Source organism: Stegostoma tigrinum, chromosome 3 (assembly GCF_030684315.1).
Source record: "Stegostoma tigrinum isolate sSteTig4 chromosome 3, sSteTig4.hap1, whole genome shotgun sequence".
NCBI classification, from domain to species: domain Eukaryota; kingdom Metazoa; phylum Chordata; class Chondrichthyes; order Orectolobiformes; family Stegostomatidae; genus Stegostoma; species Stegostoma tigrinum.
The window spans coordinates 127,583,754-127,609,990 of NC_081356.1; the positions used below are offsets into that span (position 1 = coordinate 127,583,754).

General features: G+C 45.5%; 1 protein-coding gene across 5 annotated transcripts in view; it reads left to right on the top strand.

Moving 5' to 3' along the window:
• Positions 1–12,901, top strand: part of sh3rf1 (SH3 domain containing ring finger 1) — a 149,040-nt gene extending 136,139 nt beyond the window's left edge. For all 5 annotated transcript variants that reach the window (XM_048528191.2, XM_048528195.2, XM_048528193.2 and 2 more), the window contains 2 exons: positions 2,521–2,855; positions 11,052–12,901. In XM_048528191.2, the coding sequence (XP_048384148.2) occupies positions 2,521–2,855; positions 11,052–11,220 (504 nt within the window). In that variant the 3' untranslated portion in view covers positions 11,221–12,901. The remainder of the gene's footprint in view (positions 1–2,520; positions 2,856–11,051) is intronic.
• Positions 12,902–26,237: the final 13,336 nt, after the last annotated feature.

Here is a 26,237-nt window from a genome sequence, read left to right on the forward strand (position 1 = left end):
GTGGATCTGTTGCAGTGGAGATTCACCAGGATGTTGCCCAGTTTGGAGCAGGTTAGCCATGAACAAAGGCTGGATGAGCTCGGGTTGTTTTCTCTCAAGCAGGGAAAGCTGAGCAGGGACCTGATAGACATGCATGAGATTGAGGGCATGGAATAGGAAGCAGCTGTTTCCCTTAGTCAAAAAGTCAATAATAGGGTCATAATTTTAGGGTGTAAAGCAGGAGGTTAAGAGGCGATTTCAGAAAAACCTTCTTCACTCAGGGTATTGGGAATCTGGAATGCACTGCCTTGTGGGAAGCAGTATCTGTAGATCTGGCAGCTCCTGAGGGAAGAAAGTAGATTCAGCATTTCAAGTCTGGTCACTCCTCTTCAGGTCTCCATTCTTTCTCTATTTAAATTATAGCTGCTGTATTCTTACTCTCAAAGTGCAGAGCCTACATTTTCCCAAATTATATTCTATCTGCCAAATGTTTTGCCCAGTCGCTTAGCCTGTCTATGTCTTGCTGTAGACTCTTTTGTGCCATCCTTATCACATGCCTTCCCACTGAATTTTTGAGTCATCCAAGTTGGCTTAATGCTGTCATTTCCCTCACATGTCATTAATATATGCTGTAAATAATTATGGCCCAACACCTGTGGCACTCCAGTATTTGCAGGTTGCCATCCTGAAAATGCCCCCTTTTCCCAGCTCTGTCTTCTATTAGTTTGCTTGTGCCTGGTAGATGTTGGTTAGGCTTTGAAGGATCATGTTATTGAAAGGTGAAGCAGGATCAAAGGCTTGAATGACCTGCTCTGGCTGCTGTCTTCCTTTGGATCCAGAGTCAGAATAAATGGCTAAAGTATATCAGCAAAGGGAGATGGAAATATGGGAACATTTGACAGACGAAGTCTGTCGAAGCCTGGAAGGATAGGGGAAGAGAACAGGGCTGCTGTTGAGAGCACATCACCTTCCTGATGGTGTATCTTGGCTAGTTGGTCCTGGAATGTGTTTTTAAGAACTAATATGTTATCTTACCCCAAGTCTCACTGGTCAGTGTAAGCTGGAAGCTGTTTTCCGTCAGGTGCTTTGTTTGAATGGAGTGGTGAAAGGAACTGTTAATTGTAAGGACAGTCCAATAAGTGGCTGGAAAGTTAAATGATAATGATCATTGAAACTTTATTCTTTCAATGATTTTCAAACTATGCCACGGAACATGCTAATTGATAAGTGAGAGTTGTAGCGCAATGTTGTCCGAGTGACTGTGTTTGTAACTTCATTTTGCTGTCTAGATTTAACTAATTTAACCAATACCTCCTCTCCAAACTTCCTTTCCCAAACATTCCTCTACATTAAGCTTGCAGTCAAAATATCCCTTGGTGCATTATGATTAAAAGGTTGTGCAAGCAGCATGTCGAGTTTAGTTCCCACTAAATGCTACTGCACCAATGCATAGAAAATAGTTTCAGATCACATTGTGGTAGCTTGCGAATTTTAATCCAGTTTTTAAGACGGAGCAATAAAACTCTGATACTAATAAACATGGTCATGAAGTCGGCGATTTGGTGTGATATCATTTCTGTCCTTTTTTGGGAAGGAATCCCACTGATTTGACTGATTTTTTAAAAAAAAAATTCATGTCAGCACGTTGTCTCTGAGCCAACACCTGAATTGCACTTGTGAGCCAAGCATTATCAGAAAACCAGAAAGGTTAGGAAGGTCACTGCTGCCTCAGGGCATCTTTGAACGGGTAGTAAATGTTGGCCTTGCCAGCATTGCCCACACCCGTGTAATCACAAAAGCCCCTACACACTGACGTTTAGTTAGACGATCACAGCTGCTCCTAATTCTGCTTCCACTTGATGCCAACACAAGTGTCCTATCCATCAGGAGTTGTTGAAAGATGTTTTGAAATCAATTCGATTTAAACTGAAGGATAGGAAGTAGGGCACCCACAAATTAGCAAAATTTATTTACCAAATGTCTTTGGTTTATTTCTTTAAGTCGTCTGGAGGAGCTAAATCTCTGATATTTTGGTCGAGACAGAAGGTATCTGATGCCAGCCAGAAAGCTGCAACTAGCTGTACCTTACTGGGTTAGGCAGGAGACAGTTTACTAGGTTTCCTGCTCCCAGTTGCCATCCAGAGCTGCCTCGTGTGTTAGTCATGTAATTTGTAGGGGGTGAAGGTGAGTCCTATTGGTGACACCCCTTACAAGAAAAGTCTGCCAGTCCTAACAATTGGCCTTTTATGTGACAATTGGCCGTTTGAGTGTTAACAATACCCAAGGAACTGTGCGGCACTTCTGTGATGATGATACCTTTTGAGAGGTGCAAGAAGAAAATTAATGAAAAGTGCAAGAAGTTAAAGAGTGATTTAATGGAAAGGTCTTTAATAGAACTTTACACAATGTGAATGTCTATTTTAGCTGTGTATTGACTAACCAATATTTTCTCTGCTGAATCTCAGATCTGTCAGTTCAATGTAAATGTTGGTTACAATTGAAAGTTATTGTTTCAAGCTTTCATTATTTGTTACTTTGCAGAAGGAGAAGAAAGGTTTCCTGAAACTCCTCTCAGGTGCGTCTACGAAGCGCAAGTCTCGGCCTTCGCCCCCGTCTTCTCCCACTTTAGAGTCTGAACAGGCAGCTTCAGAGACATTGCTTCAGGGGGCTGTGGGTCCAGAGGTCCCTTCAAGTGTCAGCCACGGCAGAACTGGGTCCTGCCCTGTGGACACTGAGGCTCAAGGGACAGCGCTGGAAACGCTCCATCGAAAAACAGCTTCTTTGGATTCTGGTGTTCCCATCGCTCCTCCTCCCAGGCAACCGTGTTCATCCATGGCTTCAGTTCAACTGGAATCCAAATCTATACCATGTGAAAGGTATTCATTTCACTTTGTTTCGGTGCAGTCTGTATGAGGTGGGAGAATATATGTAAACTGCATGCTGCCTGCTCTATAATCTCATCTTCACTGAAGTATTAGTCCAGTTAAAAGAATGTTTCAGCTTTGCTTGTCCATGATCCTGACTTTTTCCACTGTGAATTAAACCCGAAAGTCTTAGTAAATGGCATGAAAAGAAGAGTAATTCTTTGTTTATCATTTCCTCCTTCCTCACTTTATTCCCTCGTCTTTTAAGTTACTGACCCCTATCTTTTGCTTTTTGGTTTTCTTTTGTTCCTTTCTTCTATCTCCTTCCTCCTCGCACCCCCCCCACCAAAAAAAAATTCTCACATCTTTGACTTTCCATCTGCTGGTGGATTGCCAGTTTTAGGAAGAGTGGTGTAGAACTGATGAATCATTAACAAAATCATTTGCTGGCAACACGACGCTGAGAAGTTGTTGCTGAATCACCCGATTGCATTTGTATCCTGACATTTAGGCATTGTGAAAGAAAACCATTACCGATAGCTAATCATTAACACTGTAGTATAGTTACACATCTACCAAAGGTGCTTTTTTGTGAAATGGAAACCTAACTGCAATAGCAATGATAAAAGAAAGTCAGAAAATTCAATTGGGAAAACCAGTAGTGAATGAGAGTTGTGTGTTGAGGCACTGGTAAGTGACAGCTGCTTGATATCTCTCTCTCACTGCCCCAATTGGCACTCATCTTCTTTACTAATCTCGTCACAATCGTGGGCATAGGCGGTCACTAACGTCAGCTGCAGTATGTAACAGAGAGATTGAAAGATCGCTGCAGCCTGAACGTGAAGCCAATGATGCAGAATTGTAGTACGTTCCAACAGAAAAAGGCAGCCATTTGTCCGTTCATGCACATCCAACATCTCAAAGTGTCCTGCACTTTTCTTATAAACCTGCTGCTGAGTTTTTCAAAACATTCTGTTCCTTTCTTGAAAACTTTTCTGGGAACTGCTTTCACCGTTATTCTAGCAGGGATACCTGTGCTTTCAGCGGAGCGAAAAGCAATCCTATTCCTTTTCGTCATTGTCTTCGTGATACATTTAAATGTGTGTCCTCTGGTTGCCTCAATCAGTAGGAACTTTTAAAAATTTTGAGCACTCCCAACAGAGAATGCTGCTTAAACTTCTGGTAAAGATATTGACAGGTTAAAATGAGAGCAATTAACTGTAACAGTTGGAGTTTCACATCGCGATGTGTGAGGTCAACCACTGTGGATTTAAGAAAAAATAATAGTTTTAAATGGAAAGCTGCTGGGGAGGCACAAAAATAGTTGGCTTTCCAAATCATTAACAGTACAGGAAGTAATCAGAAAGGCCAGATTTCAAGGGAGCTGATAGCTTGGGTTCAAATGCCACATCAACATCTGGTGGAGTTTAAATTTAGATACAATAAAACTAGAATTGAAAGCTCATCTTCGTAATAGTAACCATGAAATCATAAATGACCTGGACCTCTGCATACAGAACACAATTTCAAAATTTTTGAACAATACAAAACTTAAACTATTGTGAATTGTGAGGTGCATAGTGCGGAGTTTGATGAGGACTTAGACAAATTCATAGCATGGGTAGACGGTGCAGTTCAATGTGGAGAAATGTGAGGTGATTTATTTTACTCGGAAGAACCTGAAGGAAGATTATAAAATGAGGTTTATGGGCATAGGTTTATAATGGGAGAGGAAAGCTTTAAGAGGGACTCGAGGGATGTTTTTTCACACAGAGGGTGGTGTGTGTATGGAATGAGCTGCCAGAGGAGGTGATAGAGGACAACTTTTAAAAGACGTTTGGACACGTACATGAATAAGAGAGACTTATAAATGCAGGCAAGTGAGCCAAGTTCACTTTAGGATACCTGTTTGTCATGGACTAGTTGGATCGAGAGGTCTGTTTCCATACTGTGTGACTCTAACTCTGTGAAATTGTGTCACTAGGCTAGTCATCCAGAGGCCTGTGTGCTTTGTGGAACATGTGTTAAAGTTTTTTAATCATTCATGGGACCTGGACATTTGATGGCTGGCTATCATCGAGTTGCCCTTGAGAAGGTGCTAGTCAGCTGCCAGTCATGGTGACGCAAGTAGTTCACAAATTGCCTTAAGAGAAGGAAACCTTTCCATCCTTTTCTGGTCTGGCTGCGTCTGCCTCAGTGGTTGACTCTTAACACTGTTTTTGGTAGCAGTTAACAAGCAGCTCAGTTCAATGGAAATTAAAGATGGCCGCGTCCCATGAAAGAATCAACTAACTCTGAAGTGGATGCGGGAGCAGAGGAACCTGGGTGTATATGTACACAATAATTAATGTTGGCAGGATAGGTTGGGGAGTGCAGTTAACAAAACATATATATTATATCCTAGGCTTTACTTTCAGGGACGTAGAGTACAAGAACATGGACGTTATGTTGAACAGATATAAGATACCAGTTGTGCCTGGAGTGTTGCAACCAGTTCTGGGCCCCACAATTTAGGAAGGATGTGATTCTCAAATAAACACCATATTTCTCTACAAAGGTGCCTTCTATGGGTTATTCTCAATATTAGTTGTGGAGACCATTCAGAACATTGCGAATAGTATTTGTTTATGTTTTTCCTTTTTCTTTGACTTCCATGTGGCCTTTCAGGAAAGCAGCAACTGCAAAGCCAAATAACTTTAGTTTATTTTGATTCAGCTAAGGGTTTCCATGGGAACAGACTGGCTGAGACCTCAGCTCAAGTCTTGCTTGTGACGGTGCCAGACACTGTTCCTGTTTAGTCAGGCACATCACAGTGAGCAGCAGAGCCAAAATGCGGTGGTTTGAGAAAGTGAAAGAAAGATTTGCATTGATACAGCATCCTTCATGACCTTGGGCCATTCCAGAATGTTTCTGAAATGGAGTCACTGCTCGAAGGTGGAATACACAGCACCAAATTTCATCATGGTTTTCAATAGACCGATTCCTTATCTGCAGATCTTTGAATGTAAGGGAAAGGGCATACCACAAGGTAGCGGGATCCTGAGGGCAGAGATTTTTTCCCTTTTTATCCCCTTCTGCCATTCTGTTTCATCATTCAGGTGCTGAAGCATGTTGCCACTTGATGTACAACTAATGTTTGATTTGATTTGAATTATTGTAGTCACATGTGCCTAAGTACAGTGAAAAGTTTTGAGAGCAGTACAGGCAAATCATAGCAAACAAGTTCACACAGATCAAAGAGGGCTTAGATGGAGTGATGCATAGAAGGAGGTGCACCAAAGCAAGATCAACATTAGATTTGGAATTATAGAGGTCTGCCTGCTTGTCTCCACTTGGGAGGAGCTTGCTACTAATTGTTCAGTCATTAGTGTCTGCCTTTAGAATTTGAATGATCTTTGATTGTAGCTGCAACATTTTTTTATTGATGGTTGAAAGATGAATATTGGGTCAGGACACTGTGAAGTGCCTGATTGACACCACAGGATTGTTTACAGCTATCTAAGGCAGCACCTCAGTTTGTCGTTTGATCTGAAAGAAGGGCCAGGAAGCTCATTATTGTGTAATAGTAAACCATAAAGCATTTTGACTATGCTTGGTTCCTCAAGTACAGCAGTTCAGTATTTTGCATCTTTGTAATGGTATTGCAGTGCACCTGTTGGACATTGACAAAAAGTGGGTATTTTCTTTAGAGCTGCTTTTATAAAGCTGTGACATTGTAATTGATAATCATTTCAAATCAGTTTTGATTCACATCAAACAGGGCGAAGGGAAGGTGAGAAGGAGGGAGTTTGCTGTCGGAGGTGGGATCTGTGCTTTATGATTTTAAGAAGGAAGAAAATTTGCAGAGAATAAATAAAATCTCAGCCCAAACACGAGGGAAAATTTGGAAAAAGTCAGTGAAGCACAGGTTTTATTTGAAAAGCTGTAAAATTCATGCAAATAGGCAGGAGATTAATGAGCCACAGTTAAACTAAGTGGCATACCTTAACTTATGTAGCTGCATGGTCTTTAAACTGAGCTTAGTTAGCTTGGCGAGTGCTGTTTAATTGGAAGTGCTGTGTGCGGTTTTGCTCCAGGACTGATTGTACTGAGGTTGCCTTTAACACATCCCAGCTGCAACAGGAGCAGTTGGAGGAAACCTAGTGCTCCCAGGGCCGTTAATTGCTTGCCGTCTGCTTAATTGGTGTTTTTCTTCATGTACCCAGAATATTTTCAGGCAAGGGACCTGGGAAACTGGTGTGCTGCAGGTCTTCCAGATTTTGCAGCACCCCACTGCTCCTTCCCCACATTGACCTTTCCTGTAAGTCGTAAATATGCATGTTACTCTTTTGTCCTGCTGGGCACATCCAGGCTGATCTAGTTGAAAAATCTACGTGCTTTTCTACATCTTTTCATTGACTTGTTCCATCAAACATCAATGTGCAGTTTGTGAGGCAAGAGGGGCATATCTCTGCCCTCTGAGACACCAGTTTAATTCCATTTACCCCTTACCCTTGAAGATGTATTAATTTCTAGTATTCGTGCTGCTCACAAGAATACCAGAAATAAGAAAGTGAAGTAGACGTGCTGGTATTAACCAGGGGTGAACAAGGTCAGAAATCAGACAACACCAGGTTAAAATCGAACAGATTTGTTTGAAATCACCAAGCCTTTGGAACGTTTCCCATTCATCAGGTGAAGAGAAGGAGTATAGACTGCTTTGCTTATCAAGCCTGTTGCTCTGTACAGGATGATCATGGCTGATCTGTTGGCTTCAATTCCACATTCCCACTGCAACCTCCCCTCCCAAAATATCCCTTGATTCCCAAGAGCCAAAAATGTCAATCCCAGCCTTAAACATTCAGTGATGGAGCAATGTGGCTGACTCTTTCCTGCTCCGTGGGCAAATAAAAACTGAAAGATTTGCGGATGCTGTAAATTAGGAACAAAAGCAGCAGTTGCTGCAAACCAGTTCTGAGGAAGGGTCACCGGACCCGAAACGTTAACTCTGTTTTCTTCGCAGTTGCTGCCGGACCTGCTGAGCTTTTCCAGGAACTCCTGTTTTTGTATCCTCTGGGCAGTTAGGGATGGGTAATAAATGCTGGCCTAGCCAGCGACACCCACATCCCACAAATGAATAACGAGGAAAAAAAAGTCCACAACTCTCTGGGGTAGAGAATTCCTAAGATTCACACCCGTTTGAGTAAACTAATGTCTCCTTACCTCAGGCCAAATGATCAGTTCTAAATCCTGTGCTGCCTATGGCTTAGATTCTATTACTAATGGAAGCAGTCTCTCAATATTCACATTACTGAGTCCCTTCAGATTTTTGCATGTTTCAATTTGATTACTTCTCATTATTCTGAAACACGAGAGAATTTGGGCCTAATTTATTCTCATTGAATAATCCCTCATTCCAGAGACTAATTTAGTGAACTTTCGCTGTGCTGCCTGTAGTGTAAGTATATCCCTTCTTAAATGTGGAGACCAAAACTGCACACACTAGTCCAGGTGTGGCTTTCCTCAATTTGTTTCACATTTGAGAAGACGAGGTTTTCAACTGCAAATTCTCAGTTACCTACATATTGTAAGGCTGTCATCAGTGGGACAGTTCCATTAGGTATGCTGTCCAAACAGGTAGGGCCTTGGGTTGTGTTGTCGAACGGAGGGATCTCGGGATTCAGGTGCATAATTCTTTGAAGTTTGCGTCACATATAGACAGGGTGGTTAAAAAGGCTTTTGACATGCTTGCCTTCATTGCTCAGTCCTTTTGAATGTAGGATTTAAGAATTCATGTTGAGATTTACCGTCCCTTGGTGAGGCCTCTTCTGGAATACCGTGTCCAGTTCTGGTTGCTGTGTTATAGGAAGGAAGACTGTTCAGAAGAAATGCACCAGGATGTTACCGGGTATGGAAGGTTTAGAAAAGTACAGCACAGTACTTCGGCCCACTTCCTTTTTTAGGGCCCTCACCCCCTCCTCTCAGTAACACTGCCTGTCACAGGGCCCTCACCTGCTCCACTCAGTAACACTGCCTGTTACAGGGCCCTCACCCTCTCCTCTCAGTACCACTGCCCGTCACAGGGCCCTCACCTGCTCCTCTCAGTACCACTGCCCGTCACAGGGCCCTCACCTGCTCCTCTCAGTACCACTGCCCGTAACAGGGCCCTCACCCGCTCCTCTCAGTACCACTGCCTGTTACAGGGCCCTCACCCCCTCCTCTCAGTAACACTGCCTGTTACAGCGCCCTCACCCCCACCTCTCAGTACCACTGCCCGTCACAGGGCCCTCACCCACTCCTCTCAGTACCACTGCCCGTCACAGTGCCCTCACCTGCTCCTCTCAGTAACACTGCCTGTCACAGGGCCCTTACCCGCTCCACTCAGTAACACTGCCTGTCACAGGGCCCTCACCCGCTCCACTCAGTAACACTGCCTGTCACAGGGCCCTCACCCGCTCCACTCAGTAACACTGCCTGTCACAGGGCCCTCACCCGCCCCACTCAGTAACACTGCCTGTCACAGGGCCCTCACCCCCTCCTCTCAGTACCACTGCCTGTTACAGGGCCCTCACCTGCTCCTCTCAGTAACACTGCCTGTCACAGGGCCCTCACCCACTCCTCTCAGTACCACTGCCCGTCACAGTGCCCACACCTGCTCCTCTCAGTAACACTGCCTGTCACAGGGCCCTCACCCGCTCCACTCAGTAACACTGCCTGTCACAGGGCCCTCACCCGCTCCACTCAGTAACACTGCCTGTCACAGGGCCCTCACCCGCTCCACTCAGTAACACTGCCTGTCACAGGGCCCTCACCCGCCCCACTCAGTAACACTGCCTGTCACAGGGCCCTCACCCCCTCCTCTCAGTACCACTGCCTGTTACAGGGCCCTCACCTGCTCCTCTCAGTAACACTGCCTGTCACAGGGCCCTCACCCGCTCCACTCAGTAACACTGCCTGTCACAGGGCCCTCACCCGCTCCACTCAGTAACACTGCCTGTCACAGGGCCCTCACCCGCCCCACTCAGTAACACTGCCTGTCACAGGGCCCTCACCCGCTCCACTCAGTAACACTGCCTGTCACAGGGCCCTCACCCGCTCCACTCAGTAACACTGCCTGTCACAGGGCCCTCACCCGCTCCACTCAGTAACACTGCCTGTCACAGGGCCCTCACCCGCTCCTCTCAGTACCACTGCCTGTCACAGGGCCCTCACCCGGTCCTCTCAGTAACACTGCCTGTCACAGGGCCCTCACCCGCTCCACTCAGTAACACTGCCTGTCACAGGGCCCTCACCCGCTCCACTCAGTAACACTGCCTGTCACAGGGCCCTCACCCGCTCCACTCAGTAACACTGCCTGTCACAGGGCCCTCACCCGCTCCTCTCAGTACCACTGCCTGTCACAGGGCCCTCACCCCCTCCTCTCAGTAACACTGCCTGTCACAGGGCCCTCACCCGCTCCTCTCAGTAACACTGCCTGTCACAGGGCCCTCACCCCCTCCTCTCAGTAACACTGCCTGTCACAGGGCCCTCACCCACTCCTCTCAGTACCACTGCCCGTCACAGTGCCCTCACCCGCTCCTCTCAGTACCACTGCCTGTCACAGGGCCCTCACCCGCTCCTCTCAGTAACACTGCCTGTCACAGGGCCATCACCCCACTCCTCAGTAATGCTGCCTGTTACAGGGCCCTCACCTGCTCCTCTCAGTACCACTGCCCGTCACAGGGCCCTGTCATAAAGATAGGCTGGGACTTTTTCCACTTGAGTGACCCTTCCTCACTTGAGACTAAGAGGCAATGTTATTAAAAGTTTATAAATAATGAGGGGTCTAGATAGCGTTAGTGGTAGTTGTCTTTTCCCTAAGGTGAGGATTTCAAGACTGGGGGGGCACACTTTTAAGTTGACAGGAGAGAGATTTAATAAGACATGGCGGGGGGGGCAGATATTTTATTCAGAGGATGGTTTGTATGTGCAGTGAACCTCCTGAGGAAGTGGTGTATGTGGGTACAATTACCATGTTTAAAAGACATTTGGATGAATATATGAATAAGAAAGCTTTGGAGGGAAATGGGCCAGGAGCGGGCAGGTGGGACTAGGTTAGTTTGGCACAGACTGGTTAGATCAAAGGGCCGGTTTCCATGTTGAATGACTTGATGTGGTCATCCTGTCCCAACTTAAGCACAGTGCTTCAGCTGAGATCTCAATAATAACATACATTTCTTTCACAAACAGGTACAGAGTTGTTGTGTCTTATCCACCACAGAGTGAGGCTGAGCTGGAACTAAAAGACGGCGATATTGTATTTGTGCACAAGAAACGAGAGGACGGCTGGTTCAAGGGTACCTTGCAGCGTAATGGGAAAACAGGCCTGTTCCCCGGCAGTTTCGTAGAGAGCATCTGAGGACCCTTCATAAAGCATGCACACACAATTGTCAACTGAGAGGTTTATGAAGCACACACACAACAATCTGAAGCACCGGCTATTGTGCGGAATAGCCCTAACAACAGCTGAAATGGAGGCTTAAGATATCAAAAGGCATCAGCTGTTCGGATTTACATTTGTTTTTGTTTGTTGAGTTTCCAGAGGTACAGCAGCAGCACAGTGAATGTTTGCCAGTGACACGACTCCTAGTGTGTACAGTTTGTGTGATTATTTACAATTCACTCTGTGCCTTTCACTGTCATTTGTTCTGTCATCAGCTAATGCTCATCGTCTTCACTGAACCACAAACTCTTTGGCACCATAATGAAATCAGCTGTTTACAAAGAGGCTGTAATTAAGAGAAAACTTTGTAACTTATTGGATTAGAGATTTTTAAGTCCATGATTTTTCATGTAAAGTGAAAGTTCTATAATGTCAAATGTTGAAAATTGTATAATTTATAAGTGTTTTATCTGAGAGGGGAAGCTGGATTGTCTCCTCATGATTCACTTCGACATAGTACCTCTTCCGTACACGGCTCTTTTAACTCCACTATTGATTGCTGGTTTAGTGACCTTATAGAGAATTGTAATCAAGGACTTGTGCACGGTCTTGTAATGTTGTACGGTGGCTATGCATGTTGCAGCCAGTGTAGGTATGTTATGGTGTTGACCTGTACTGTATATTGCAACAGTTTGAGAACTCAGTTTGTAGTTTTGTGTGGAGAGGCCACTACAAAAGACATGGCATTAGGCAAACCTCAAGAAAGAAGCTGTGAAGTTGTAATATAAAACTGGAAAGCCGTTCATGAATGAGAGGAAGTCTCCACTCTATACTCATCTGTTCTCAATCCCTCCTGCCATTCATTTTATTGTGATCAAGGCCTGATTCTTTGTAGCTTGCACAGAGGAAGTGAATGGGATTGCCAAAAGACCGGCAGAGGTCCTTGTGACAACCTGCTTAGCCCATGTGACAATGAAAATTGATTTGCACAAGACCTGGGCCTGCTGCCCCTGGTTCATGGCTCCCATGCATTGGTTCACACTGTGAATGCAAGCCTTATCTTTCAAGTCCCTGCTCTCAGCTAGCTTAGGTCTGGAGATCAGAATTTTGTATTGATACACATGGTCAAGTGGTAATGGCGCAGAACAATTTTCCCTTCAAAGTTCTCTCAGCATTGCAGTTGTCAGTTTCAATGATTCTGGGCCTAGTCTCCTCCCCACTATCACCAGCCTTGTTCTCCATGCTGTGTCCGAATATGTTAGACCCGAGGTGTGCTCCTGGCCAGAGTCAATTCATTCCAATCATTAAACCTACAGCACTACAATGGCCAGCACCTTGCTATAATGGACGCAATGTCCTTGAAAAATAATGATGTGACCAACCTTTCTCTTATGATTCCTTTAGAGACATACCCACAAAAAATCTATTTGTGTACTTGAATGAAATTAAATGAGTAATTGTCGCATACCTTAACCTGGATTTTTCTCCTTGTATGTCTGAAAATTGTTGTACTTGGAGAGTGTGTGGATATTTGGCCTCTGCAGATTGAAGCTGTATCTTGATAGATTCTGATGTTTCACAGAATAACCTTAAAATATTACACAGGAACAATAAATCAAAGCTAAAACCTGACCTGTAGGAATTTGCAAACCTCAAACGTAGGCTTGTGAGTCTGTCTTGAATGTCTGCCTCATAAATAAATCACCATCCTCAGTAAGTATATATTGTGAATGCATTTAACATTTCCTCCCGCACATTGAGAGGATGTTGCATTTTGCACAAATGTACAGAGTGTTTTTAACATCCACAATCACGCCAGAGTTCTAGTTCTTGAACTCTCAAATTTTGTCAAAAAAAGCACAGATTTTTATGACTTGCTTTGGGATGAAAGATCGCCCTTTACGTGCTACCATTCCATCAGTGAAACCGAGAGGGAAACGCGCACTCTCTTCCGGTGAATAGTCCTGTTTACTTGATGCTGTCTGTGTGTTGGATATATGTTGGGGAATGCGTTAATGAGGCTTTGCTCCTGCTCATTCATTTTTGACCTTAGGCTCATTGTAATTCTTTTACTCAGTCCTTTCGGATTTATTTGTCCAATCTAGTCAATGTATCATTGTATGATTTTTAAAACGCAAGGATGCACTTCAAATATTAGCACATGTTGGGGAGTGCTGACATATCTGGCCTTACTTTCAGCTATCATCATTATCACCTGATTTGTTACGGAGCTAAAAAATGTGGGAATCTCTCTCTGGAACAGGAGTGGGCATTTTATGGTGGATCGAAATCAATTCCTGTCGATGACCATATCATTAGGGGCAATATTGCAATAAAACAGCAGTAAATGGAATACTAAACCGGTATCAGTTAAAGCTAATCAAGCGATATAGAAAGAGGGCAGAGATCCAAAGGGTGTGATGACAGTTTGTTACGTGCAGGTGTGACACAGTTCAGAAACTGGTTGTTCTCCAATGCATGTGACAAGTGACCTTCGGATTGTGGAAGCTGACCTGCATTATTGCAATCGATCTGTATACTTGCAGATCTTGTTGTACGTGACCAGGAGCACTCCCCAACATTTTCCAAAAGCATTTTGTTCCTGCTTCCTTTATGCTGGTTTGCATTCTGTTGCTGCTTTGCTTAACCCTCTGTGCATAATTGAACCTGGGCCCCAGGGACATTATCAAGGTCTCTGGATTAACAGTCCAGAGATAATACTCCCAGATAATACTCACCTCCCCTAATTTCAACAGTACTTTCTCAATCCTGACGTTGCTATAAAAATACAATTATTTTTTCCGCTGCTGCTCATGCACCAGTTTCAAGGATCTGTTTGTATTTGCTTGAGGTTTGTTTATGTCTGAAATAGTCTGTTGCAGAGGGTAAAGCAGCGAGCAAAACAGAGAGAGGGATTGACCCCCGTATCGTTACACAATGGAAGTTGCAGGTGAAGTGAATGTGACAGAAGACAGACAAGGGTGGCATACCATGCCAGCAGATCTGCCAAGAGGAGCTGAGAGCAGCAACAGCGTCAACCTAATTCCTTGGAGACATGGTCTCAGTGCACAGACCTATTCACCTGCCATGTAGTACTAAATCTGAGGGCACACAAAGATAGCTGGTATGCTAGTTGGGAAAAGGATAGCAGGATGTGCTTCTGAAATTGTGAAGCGATTATCTCTATTTCTGTAGCCACCCTGAGGAAATGTGCTGGTTCAAAAGTTGAGGTACTCCACCTCAGTGTTGTGTGGTCTGCAGTGCAGAAACAGGCCCTTCAGCCCATTGCATCCATGCCAAGGAAAAGCAACCACCTGCCTATTCTTATCTCATTTTTGCAGCACCTGCCCCATAGACTTAGATGTGCACTGGCAATGCCAAGGTATATATGTACTAGTCTTTGTTCATGTTGGAGGAATGAAAGATTCTGATCCAGTTTAAAGGAAATAGAATCTTGCATTTATAAAGCACCTTTCCACAAAGGCCATTAATCACTTTGGAGCAGTGATGTGTGACTCTTACTGTATCTGAGGGAGTGTAACAACCAGTTTGGTAGAATTGGCAACAAGAAAATAACTAGGATAATCAGTATCAGTGGAAGTGCTGACAGGATAAAAATGGCTGAGGATACATGGGGGGAGATCCTGTTTTGATCGTTGCATAGGGCTTTGGGATCATTAATGTTTACCCAAGACAGCAGACAGTGGCTCCATTTTCAAATTTCAATGGAAAGACAGATCAGGATCTTGTTCCAAGCTCAGGAGTTATAATTCTGTCTGTCAATTGGCAATAAGAGTGGGTGGGAATGTTCCTCTGAGGAATGAAGCTTATAGTTGGTTGTTGACTGGAATTTTGACCTAATTGATAATGACGGTGAGACCAAGGGTTATTTATCCCTGAAAAATCTCAAAAACACAGTGCTTCTCATAATAGATGTCATGTTGAATTGATAGATGTAACCCCATCTAGAAGTGCTTCGTTACAGGTATTGAATCACATCATGCTACTATTAAATTAACCTTTCCCACCAGACTGTAAGGAAAACTGGTCTTAATGCTCATGCTCTGTCACAAGCCAACTCTTGCCCCTGCGTGACACAAAAACAGTACACTGGAGAGCCTAACGGGTCTGATAGTATCTGTGAAGAGTCATAGAGATGTACAGCATGCAAACTCCCTTCAGTTGAATTTGCCCAGGCCAACCAAATATTCTAAACTTATCTGGCTCCATTTGCCAGCATTAGGCCCATATCCCTCTAAATCTACCCAGATGTCTTTTAAATGTTGTAATTGTACCAGCCTCCACCACTTCCTCTGGCAGCTTGTTCCATACACGCACCGCCCTCTGCGTTAAAAAGTTGCACCTTAGGTTCCTTTTAAATCTTTCCCCCCATAGCTTTAAATCTATGCCGTCTTTGGGGGGAATGTTTAGAGTCCAGTGACCCTTCTCTGGATCAGTCTGGGGCTGCGTTAACTGGGCAAAACTTTGCAGATGGTGATTAGTGTTTCTTGTTACTGTGACCTTGTATAACTTCACTATCGACAGAACTCCTGTTTATTTGTTCAAGGCTTTGGATAAATTTGAGTTAAGGTGCAGGTAGAATTAGGTGTGCGAAGAAGGCAGATCCTCACCTCACAAGGGCAACTCCAAAGGCTCTTCAACTGAAAATAAAGTTCTAGAGAACAGTCATTCGAAACATTAACTGTTTCTCTCTCCACAGATGCTGCCAGATCTGCTGAGTTTCTCCGGTATTCTCTCTTTGTTTTCAACCTGCAAGAGTTTTTGAGGTGCAGTCATAAAAATATTATTTTAACACAAAACAATTTTAAAATCAAATAGAATAGAATCCCTACAGTGTGGAAACAGGCCTTTTGGCCCAACAAGTTTACACACCAAACCTTGCAGCATCACACCCCGACCCATCTCCGTGTAGCTCACCTAATCTACAGGCAATTTCCCATGGCCAATCCACCCTAGCCTGCCCATCTTTGGACTGTGGGAGGAAACCCATGAAGACACAGAGAATGTGCAAACACCACACAGACAGTCACCCGAGGCAGGAATCGAACCCAGGCTGCTGGCACTGTGAGGCAGCGGTGCTAACCACTGAGCCACCGTGCCGTGGTTAAAATGAAAAATAATTGCCAAGCCGTACATTTTGTTGCTTGTGTCTCATCCCTTTTGGTTATCATTCCTATTGGCACTTGAATTGCTCCCACTGCCCATCCTATGTCAGACATTAACCGCCTCCACCCCTCTCACCCACTCCAACCTCTCCCCTGCAGAACGGGCAGCCCTCCGCTCCCTCCGCTCCAACCCCAACCTCACCATCAGACCCGCAGACAAGGGTGGCGCAGTGGTAGTAGGGCGCACTGACCTCTATATCGCCGAGGCCAGACGCCAACTCTCCGACACCACCTCCTACCGCCCCCTCGATTATGACCCCACACCTGAGCACCAAACCATCATCTCCAACACCATTCATGACCTCATCACCTCCGGGGACCTCCCACCCACAGCCTCCAACGTCATTGTTCCCCAACCCCGCACGGCCCGTTTCTATCTCCTTCCCAAAATCCACAAACCTGCCTGCCCTGGTCGACCCATCGTCTCAGCCTGCTCCTGCCCCACCGAACTCATCTCCACCTATCTGGACTCCATTTTCTCCCCTTTGGTCCAGGAACTCCCCACCGACGTCCATGACACCACCCAGGCCCTCCACCTCCTCCAGGACTTCCAATTCCCTGGCCCCCAACACCTCATTTTCACCATGGACGTCCAGTCCCTATACACCTGCATTCCGCATGCAGATGGCCTCAAGGCCCTCCGCTTCTTCCTGTCCCGCAGGCCCGACCAGTCCCCCTCCACCGACACCCTCATCTGCCTAGCCGAACTTGTCCTCACCCTCAACAACTTCTCTTTCGATTCCTCCCACTTTCTACAGACTAAGGGGGTGGCCATGGGCCCCAGCTATGCCTGCCTCTTTGTAGGTTACGTGGAACAGTCCCTCTTCCCCACCTACACAGGCCCCAAACCCCACCTCTTCCTTCGGTACATGATGACTGTATTGGCGCCGCCTCTTGCTCCCCAGAGGAGCTCGAACAGTTCATCCACTTCACCAACACCTTCCACCCCAACCTTTAGTTCACCTGGGCCATCTCCAGCACATCCCTCACCTTCCTGCATCTCTCAGTTTCCATCTCAGGCTACCAGCTTGTAACTGATGTCCTATACTCTCCTCTCCACCTATCTTCTCTCCATCTTCAGTCCGCCTCCCCCTCTCTCCCTATTTATTCCAGAACGTTCACCTCCTCCCCCTCTCTGATGAAGGGTCTAGGCCCGAAACGTCAGCTTTTGTGCTCCTGAGATGCTGCTTGGCCTGCTGTGTTCATCCAGCCTCACATTTTATTATCTTGGATTCTCCAGCATCTGCAGTTCCCATTATCACTATGTCAGATCTGCCCTTTAGCTGTGTAACACAATGTTATGAGTTTGGGGTGACTCTAAATGAGCAAAGGGCTAGGGTTTGTTAATTCATTCAAGGGAGCTGAGTGTCGTAGATGCAGGTACAGTTAGTGTTTGAAAGTCATTTGGGCAGGTACATGAATAGGAAAGGTTTAGAGGGATATGGGGCAAACACAGGCAAATGGGCCTAGTTTGGGAAATATGCCAGGTTAGACCAAAAGATCTGTTTCATGTTGTATGACTGTGTTCTGGTGTGAGACTCTACTTGAACCGGATTGATCCCTAACATTATCTAGAGCTGATGAAAGGTCTTTGAAATGCTAGCTTTGTCTCTCTGCCTGCCTTTCTGAGCGTGTTGCAGCGTTTTCTGCTTTCATTTCAGATTTTGAATAGCCGTGACTGTTCGCTTATTTTTTAAATTGCATGTTCCCTCTCTTTCCCCCCCCCCTCCCACTTTTAGGTGATGAGATTTGCCATCTCTTACCTTGGAGCAGCAGAATTCTTTTGTCTCTGGTCGAGAAGGTCGCCAGTGTCACTTATCCTGAACTTAATTACCAAATCAAGATGACAGGCCAGGAGCATTCTGAAGGGAGTGCTGTGCTGCCAGGGGTGTAAATTAGCTGGGAAATGACTTATCTATAAAACCAGGTCTCAGCCGTCGTGATCCATTAATGACCTCTACTGTGTTTGACTGTCATTCTACGGAGGAGCTAACCTTCAGTGGGCTCTGCGCGGTTTATTTTAATCAGCTACTTTTATAAGCAGCCTTTCCTTGGTAAGAATTATTTAATGCATGAACTGCAAGATGCCTTTAAAGGTGAGTCGTGCTTGCTGGCACCTGCCAGTGTCGATATTTTGCCATAAATGGTCAGACTAGCATTTAGATCAGCACCAATACAATGTTGAGGATCTAAGGTGAATAGCAATTGCTGAAAGGTAATGATTCTCAAGTTGTAATATATTCCGTGACACCAGGTGGCAGGCTTGGACACTCACAAAGTATGAGCCAATGCAGCTGGAGTCACAATGGTTTGCAGTTTTCTGATAAAGAATAAACTCTACAATTGGTGACAGTCCTTGTTTGGCAGAGAAAATTAATGTAAATCCTCAGGAATTATTTTGGAGACAATCTTTTATAAAATAGAGGCTACCAATTTGCACACAGGGAGGTCTCGACACCAGCAATAGTTTCAGGAATCTTGTGAATGGGATGTTGTTTTCCACTGCTGTGGATATGTCTCACAGATGTTGGAACACACACTCGCACAAAGCCTCCTCCCTGTTTTAATGAGAGGATGGTTTAATGGTAATATTAGTGTGTGAGTTGTTCATAAGGCAAACTAAACTTCTAGAGCTAGTAGGGACTGCAGATCCTGAAGAATCTGAGATAACAAGGTACAGAGCTGGATGAACACAGCAGGCCAGGCAGCATCAGAGGAGCAGGAAGACCGACGTTTCGGGCCTCGACCCTTCTTCAGAAACGGTCATTTTTCTGGAGAAGGGCCTAGGCCTGAAACGTCGGTCTTCCTGCTCCTCTGATGCTGCTTGGCATGCTATGTTCATCCAGCTTCACACTTCGTTACCTAAACTTCTAGAGCCTTGAGTACAAGTCCCAGCCAGGATGGGATAGCCTTCAAGCCCCTCCTCTGTATCAAACTAGTACAAATTAGAAAAGCAATGCAAGAAGTAGTGACTACCCCGTATGCATTTTTAAAAAAATAACTTGCTAATAGCTACAGGCCTGTGCTAAATTTGAAAGAACTGCCCTAGAGAGGAGTCATAAAACAGTCTGACATTGACGTGTTGACATGATTATAAGACCAGAAGAAAAAGGAGCAGAATTTGTCCTATCGAGTCTGCTCCACCATTCAATCATGACTGATGTGTTTCTCAATCTCCTTCTCCCTGTGTCCCTTGATCCTTTTACCAATAGACAACCCATCTCTCTGTTAAATACATTCAATAACTTGGCCTCCATAGACCACCACAGCAATGACTTCCACACATTCACGACTCACGGGCTGAAGAAATTCCTCCTCATCTCAGTTCTAAAAGGTTGTTCCTTCACTGAGTCTATGCCGTCAGGTCCTAGTCTCTCCTATTAGTGGAGACATTTCCAAGTCTGCTCCACCCAGGTTTCTTGGTATCCTGTAAGTTTCAATCAGATCACCGCTCCTCATACAGCAAGCCCCCATCCTTGGAATCATTTTTATAAACCTGCTCTGGACTGCGTGCGCGCGCGCGCACACCCCCCCCCAAGGCTAGCACATCCTTTCTGGGGATTATACCTTGCAATGTCCCAGAAATCTCTCTCCCTGGGTATGTCCTGCCCACTGGCAGGGCCGATCCAATCGAAGGAGCAATCCAGGGGGAGTGACAGTGTCTGTGAGACAAATCCACAGTATTGGAAAACAACATCCCATTAACAAGATTCAGGAGGGAGTTGGCTATGAGTCATAGAATCATCCTGCAGTGTGGAAACAGGCCTTTTGGACCAACAAGTCCACGCCGAGCATCCCACCTAGACCCGTTCCCCTATAAACCACCTAATCTAGGCATCGCTCAAAATTAGGGCAAATTTTCATAGCCGATCTACCTACCCTGCACATCTTTGCACTGTGGGAGGAAACCCACACAGACGCAGGGAGAATGTGCAAACTGCACACAGACAATTACTCGCGGGTGGAATCGAACCCAGGTCCCTGGTACTGTGAGACAGCAGTGCTAACCACTGAGCCACCGTGCCATCCTAAGCCTCCCCACGTCGGGTCAAATAAGGGCAAGGCAACCTCCTGCTGACTTCCTCATACTGTCTTCCCTAGGCTGATGGAATGGTACTCCTCCATGTTGAGCAATGCTTGGAGAGGGCACTGTGGGTGGCGAGGGCACAAACCCACTCTGTGTTGGGGGTGGGGAATGGCAGTATTTTAATCTCCACCACAAAGAGTGTTTCAGCAGCAGCAGCAGAACGAGCCAAGCCTTGAAGGACTCAACTGGACTGCAGTAGATGGTGAGCGAATGAACAAGAGGGGAAAAAAATAACTTGACAATGAGCTCAACATCCCCAGTCCAGCTGTTGTTGCAAATGCTCCTATCCACAACAGTGTCAGAGGAGTGGCCACCACACGGGCCTTGTGGAGATAAAGTCCTGCCTTCCCAGTAAGGATCTCTGCTGTGTTGTGTGCCAGTATCGCTGTGCTAAACGGGACAGACCTGGTAACTGAAGACTGGGGTGTTCGTGAGACATAGTCAGCAGGATTGTTTTCACCATCTGCAACCTTGTGGCCTGGCATCTTCCCCACTTTACCATTATCATCAAGCCAGGGGATCAACCCTGGTCCAACAGACACTGCAGGAAGGCACACCAGAACCCGTACCAGGACAATCTGAAAACTTGTTTGAGAGAGATAATGGGAACTGCAGATGCTGGAGAATCTGAGATAACAAAGTGTGGAGCTGGATGAACACAGCAGGCCAAGCAGCAACTTAGGAGCACAAAAGCTGACATTTCCTTAGACAACATGTCCATCATGGGCCTCCTGCAGTGCCATAATGATGCCACCCAAAGGTTGCAGGAACAGCAACTCATATTCCACTTGGGAACCCTGCAGCCCAATGGTATCAATGTGGATTTCACAAGCTTCAAAATCTCCCCTTCCCCCACCGCAACCCAAAACCAGCCCTGCTCATCCCCGCCTCCCTAAACTGTTCCTCTCACCTATCCCCTCCTCCCACCTCAAGCCCCACCCCCATTCCCTACCTACTAACCTCATCCCACCCCTTTGACCTTCCGTCTTCCTTGGACTGACCTATCTCCTTCCTACCTCCCCACTTACACTCACTCACCTTTACTGGCTTCATCCCCGCTTCTTTAACCTGTCTGTCTCCTCTCCACCTATCTTCTCCTCTATCCATCTTCGGTCCGCCTCCCCCTCTCTCCCTATTTATTCCAGTTCCCTCTCCCCATCCCCCTTTTCTGATGAAGGGTCTAGGCCCGAAACGTCAGCTTTCGTGCTCCCGAGATGCTGCTTGGCCTGCTGTGTTCATCCAGCTCCACACTTTGTTGTCAATTTGGTTGATTCTTTTCTTAAAAAAAAATCAACCTGTCCTTTGAAGAGCAGAACTTACAGGATCATTTAGTTACTTCATTAATAGCAGAAGGAATTGTAGCTTCCAATATCCAGCAAATCAACGTGTACATTTACCTGTTGCAAAGGATGCTGCGCTTATGTGGACACCAGCGCCCTCCCCTGGCTGCCTGAAGGCTGATGCTGATCGCACTTGGCATTGTTTCTGCCTCAGCTCCTTGAATCCCTCCCATGTCCCTGCTTTGCTGCTGCTTCAAGCAGTTTTGCAGAATATCCATTGCTGTGTTGTGATGGAACTCCTAGAACAAGTCAGATCCCAAACTGAAATCTGGCTCCATAGACTTTTTATTTTGTTTACCAAATTAATGTGGGACTATTTCCTCAAAAAGTAAACACATGAGGCTGCAGATTTGGTTTTAACAATAGAGCAGAAATGCATTACATTAAAGAAATAAGCATAAACCAAAACAAGTTGTGTAAATATAACCATCTTCGACACTGTGACGTATCCACAAGGCTGAGAGTTATGGGGGTAGTATGTTTAGACCATAAGAACGCAAGAAAAAGGAGCAGAATTAGTTCATTCAGCCCATGAAATCTGCTCCACAATGAATCATGGCTGATGTGTTTCTCAACTCCATTATCCTGCCTTCTCCCCGTAACTCCTGATCCCCTTGTTAATCAAGAAGCTATCCATCTCTGTCTTAAATACACTTAATGATTTGACCTGCACAGCCCTCTGCAGCAATGAGCTGTGCAGGTTAACAACACCCTGGCTAAAGAAATTCCTCCTCATCTCAGTTATAAAGGATCTTTCCCTTCACTCTGAAGCTGTGCCTCTGGGTCATACTCTCTCCAACTAGTGAAAGCATCTTCTCCGTTTCCAGAGATAACAAGGTGTGGAGCCGGATGAACACAGCAGGCCAAGCAGCGTCAGAGGAACAGGAAAGCTGATGTTTCGAGTCTAGACCCTTCTCTGTGTCCACTCTATCCAGGCAGCTAAGTATTCTCTAAATTCCGAGCAAAACCCCCTCATCTTTCTAAACTCCATTGGGCATTGACCCAGAGTCCTCAACCACTCTTCACTGACAAGTCCTTCATCCCTGGGATCATTCTTATACATCTTCTCTGGACCCTCTTCATGCCAGCACATTTATAACATTTATAAAAAGCGTGAGGGATATGGATAGGCTGAATAGTCAAGATCTTTTCCTCAGGGTAGGGGAATCCAAAACTAGAGGGCATAGGTTTAAGGTGAGAGATATAAAAGAGAACTGAGGCACAGCATTTTCACACAGAGGGTGGTATGTGTATGGAATGAGCTGCCAGAAGAAGTGGTGGAGGCTGGTACAATTACAGCATTTAAAAGGCATCTGGATGGGCACATGAATAGGAAGGGTTTAGAAGTTTGTGGGCCAAATAGCAAATGGGACCAAATTAATTTAGGAGATCTGGTCAGCCTGGAAGACTTGGACCAAATGGTCTGTTTCTGTTCTGTACATCTCTAAGACTCTATAAATCCACAGGTCCCGAGATGAAAAAAAGTAGAAATTAAGTTAAAGAAGGTAAAGCATGTTTAAGACAGATTTCAGGAAGAAAATACACTGAGAGTCAAGAGAAATACAGGAGGTTCATAGGGGAGGTGACAAGGCAAATAAAAGAAGTAAAAAGAACTTATGAGAAAAACTTTCAAATTATAAAGTCTTCCCCAGGCACATAACTAATACCATGTGGTTCATTAATGTTCACTGAAACTGTCACGCTTACCTGGCCTGGCCTACATGTGACTCCAGACCCATAGAAATGTGATTAACTCTTAGCTGCCCTCTAAAATGGACAAACATGCCCTTTAGTTACATTAAACTGTTCCTTAAAAAGGAACAAAAACAAAGTCTGTTGTTGACTAAGACAATGGAAACAACGTTCACAATCACAGCCTTTTGGTTCCCACAAAGTCCTCCTCACTGATATCTGCAGCTTGTGGTACAATTGGGGGATGCTGTCTCACAGGCTAGTCAAGCAACAGCCTGACATGGTCATACACACAGATTCATACCTTGCAGACAATGTCCCAGACACCACCATCACCATGGAGATAACAAGGTGTAGAGTTGGATGAACATAGCAGGCTAAGCAGCATCAGAGGAGCAGGAAGGCTGATGTTTCAGGCCTAGACCCTTCTTCAGCCTTTAACCAGAGGTTCACCAATCTCAGGTGAAGGGGAGAGGTTGAGAAAGAAAGTCCTTCCCTGGTAAACTCAGCCGGCGCAGAAAGTGAACCCATGCTGTTAGCGTCATCCTGCATCACAGTCCAGCCATCCCACCACCATCACCATCCCTAGATATGTCCTGTCCCACCAGCAGGAGGCAGTACAGTGGGATACAGTCAGGATGGTGTTGCTCTGGGAGTCCTCAACATTGAATCTGGACCGCACAAAGTCTCATGGCTTCAGGTTAAACATGGGCAAGGAAACCTCCTGCTCATTACCACATATCCTCCCTCTGTTGATGAATCAGTACTCTTCCATGTGGAGCAAACCTTAGAGGAAGCACTGAGGAGGGCAAAGGCACAAAATGTACTCTGGGTGGGGGATTACAATGTCCACCACCAAGGGTGGCTCGGCAGCAGTACTACTGATCGAGCTGGTCGGGTCCTAAAGGATGTAATTGCCAGACTGGGTCTGCGGCAGGTGGTGAGGGAACCAACAAGAGGGGAAAAACATAACTGACCTCATCCTTACCAATGTGCCAGCTGCAGCTGCATCTGTCCATGACAGTATCGGTAAGAGTGCCCATCACACAACCCTTGTGGAGATGAAGTCTGACCGTCACATTGAGAATACCTTCCATGGTGTTGTGTGGCACTGTCACTGTGCTGAATGGGACAGATGTCGAAAATAACTAGCAACACTGTGGGCCTTCAACAGCAGCAGAATTGTACTCCAGCACATGCCCCCATTCGACCACCAACCATCAAGTGAGGGGATCAACCCTGGTCTAATAGACAGTACAGGAGGGCATGCCAGGGCAGATCCATCCCCACAATTGTTTGCAGACCAGCCGATTTCCCTCATCAGCAGCTAATACTACGGTCACAGGGAGGTTAAAAAGAGAAGGTAAGAATTTGGAATGTTATAGGAGCGGTTGTTAGGAGCTTGGATGGCTGGACTGTGATGCAGAATGACGCTAACAGCATGGGTTCACTTTCTGCCCTGGCTGAGTTTATCAGGAAGGGCTCTCCTTCTTGACCTGTCCCCTTCACCTGAGGCATGGTGACCCTCTGGTTAAGCCCATTATCTCTGGTTAAACCATCCCCGATTTTCTCCAATGAGAGTGTGGAGCTGTGGTGCTTAAAGTGGATTTGTACACATCATTTGATTATTATGTCTGCCATATCCATTTATTGGGATATGCTTCTTCAAAGGAGAAAATGCACGGTCCTCCTTCATGTTTGTTTGAATTGTCATCTTACCTTTTTCATGATGTAGAAAATAGGAACAACAGGAAGCCATTCAGCCCTCCAAGCCTGCTCTGCTATTCAATATAAATTATGCCCCCTGTGAACAAAACTGCCCATTTTGCTATGCAAGCGTGGGCTGCTGAAATATCAGTACAATCCGATCCAAGGAAATGAAAGGTCTGAAACAATTAGAATTTCTGGCTGCAATGCTAATTTATTAACAGTAGGGGGCAGGCTTTCCCTGCTGGGTCTCCAATCAAATTGCTGAATGTTCTTCATCCACCAACCAGGACTTTTCCTCAGTCTTCCTCACTCATTCACTGCCAACCTGTGGAATACCTTCCTGGAGTCTCATTCCCTCTCTCTCCCCCTTTAAGGCACTTCTTAAAACCTAATAAAAACTGAAAGAAATGCAGATGCTGTCGATCAGAGACAAAAACCGAAATTGCTGGAATAAGCTCAGCAGATCTGGCGGCACCTGTGGTGAGAAATCAGAGTTAATGTTTCAGGTCGAGTGACCCTTCCGCAGAACTGAGAAATTCCCCGAGTTCTAAGGGATGGTCACTCTTCCTGAAACACTCACTCTAATTTCTCTCCACAGATGCCGCCAGACCTGCTGAGCTTTTTCCAGCCATTTCGGTTTTTGTCACTTCTTAAAACCCACCTGTTTGATCACACTTTCCAACCATCTGAACTAACAGTGGTGAGACTCCTTGGGAGGCCTTCCCAATTGTATATTGATATTGCTTCATTTTAAACAGACACAAAGCTTTCACCTGAGCAGATGCATAGAGAGATACACTGATATCAGGGTGTAGTTACCAGTTATGACCTGTGGAGGCGTGACATGCCCAAATCATCCATGGACCTGACAGAGGACTCTGGAAATAAACTCTCCTCGTTGGCAACTGCTTACGAGAAAATCTCTTCAAGGGCGCCTTCAAAGTCTCACGGAGAAAATACAATCTCTGGTTGGCAACC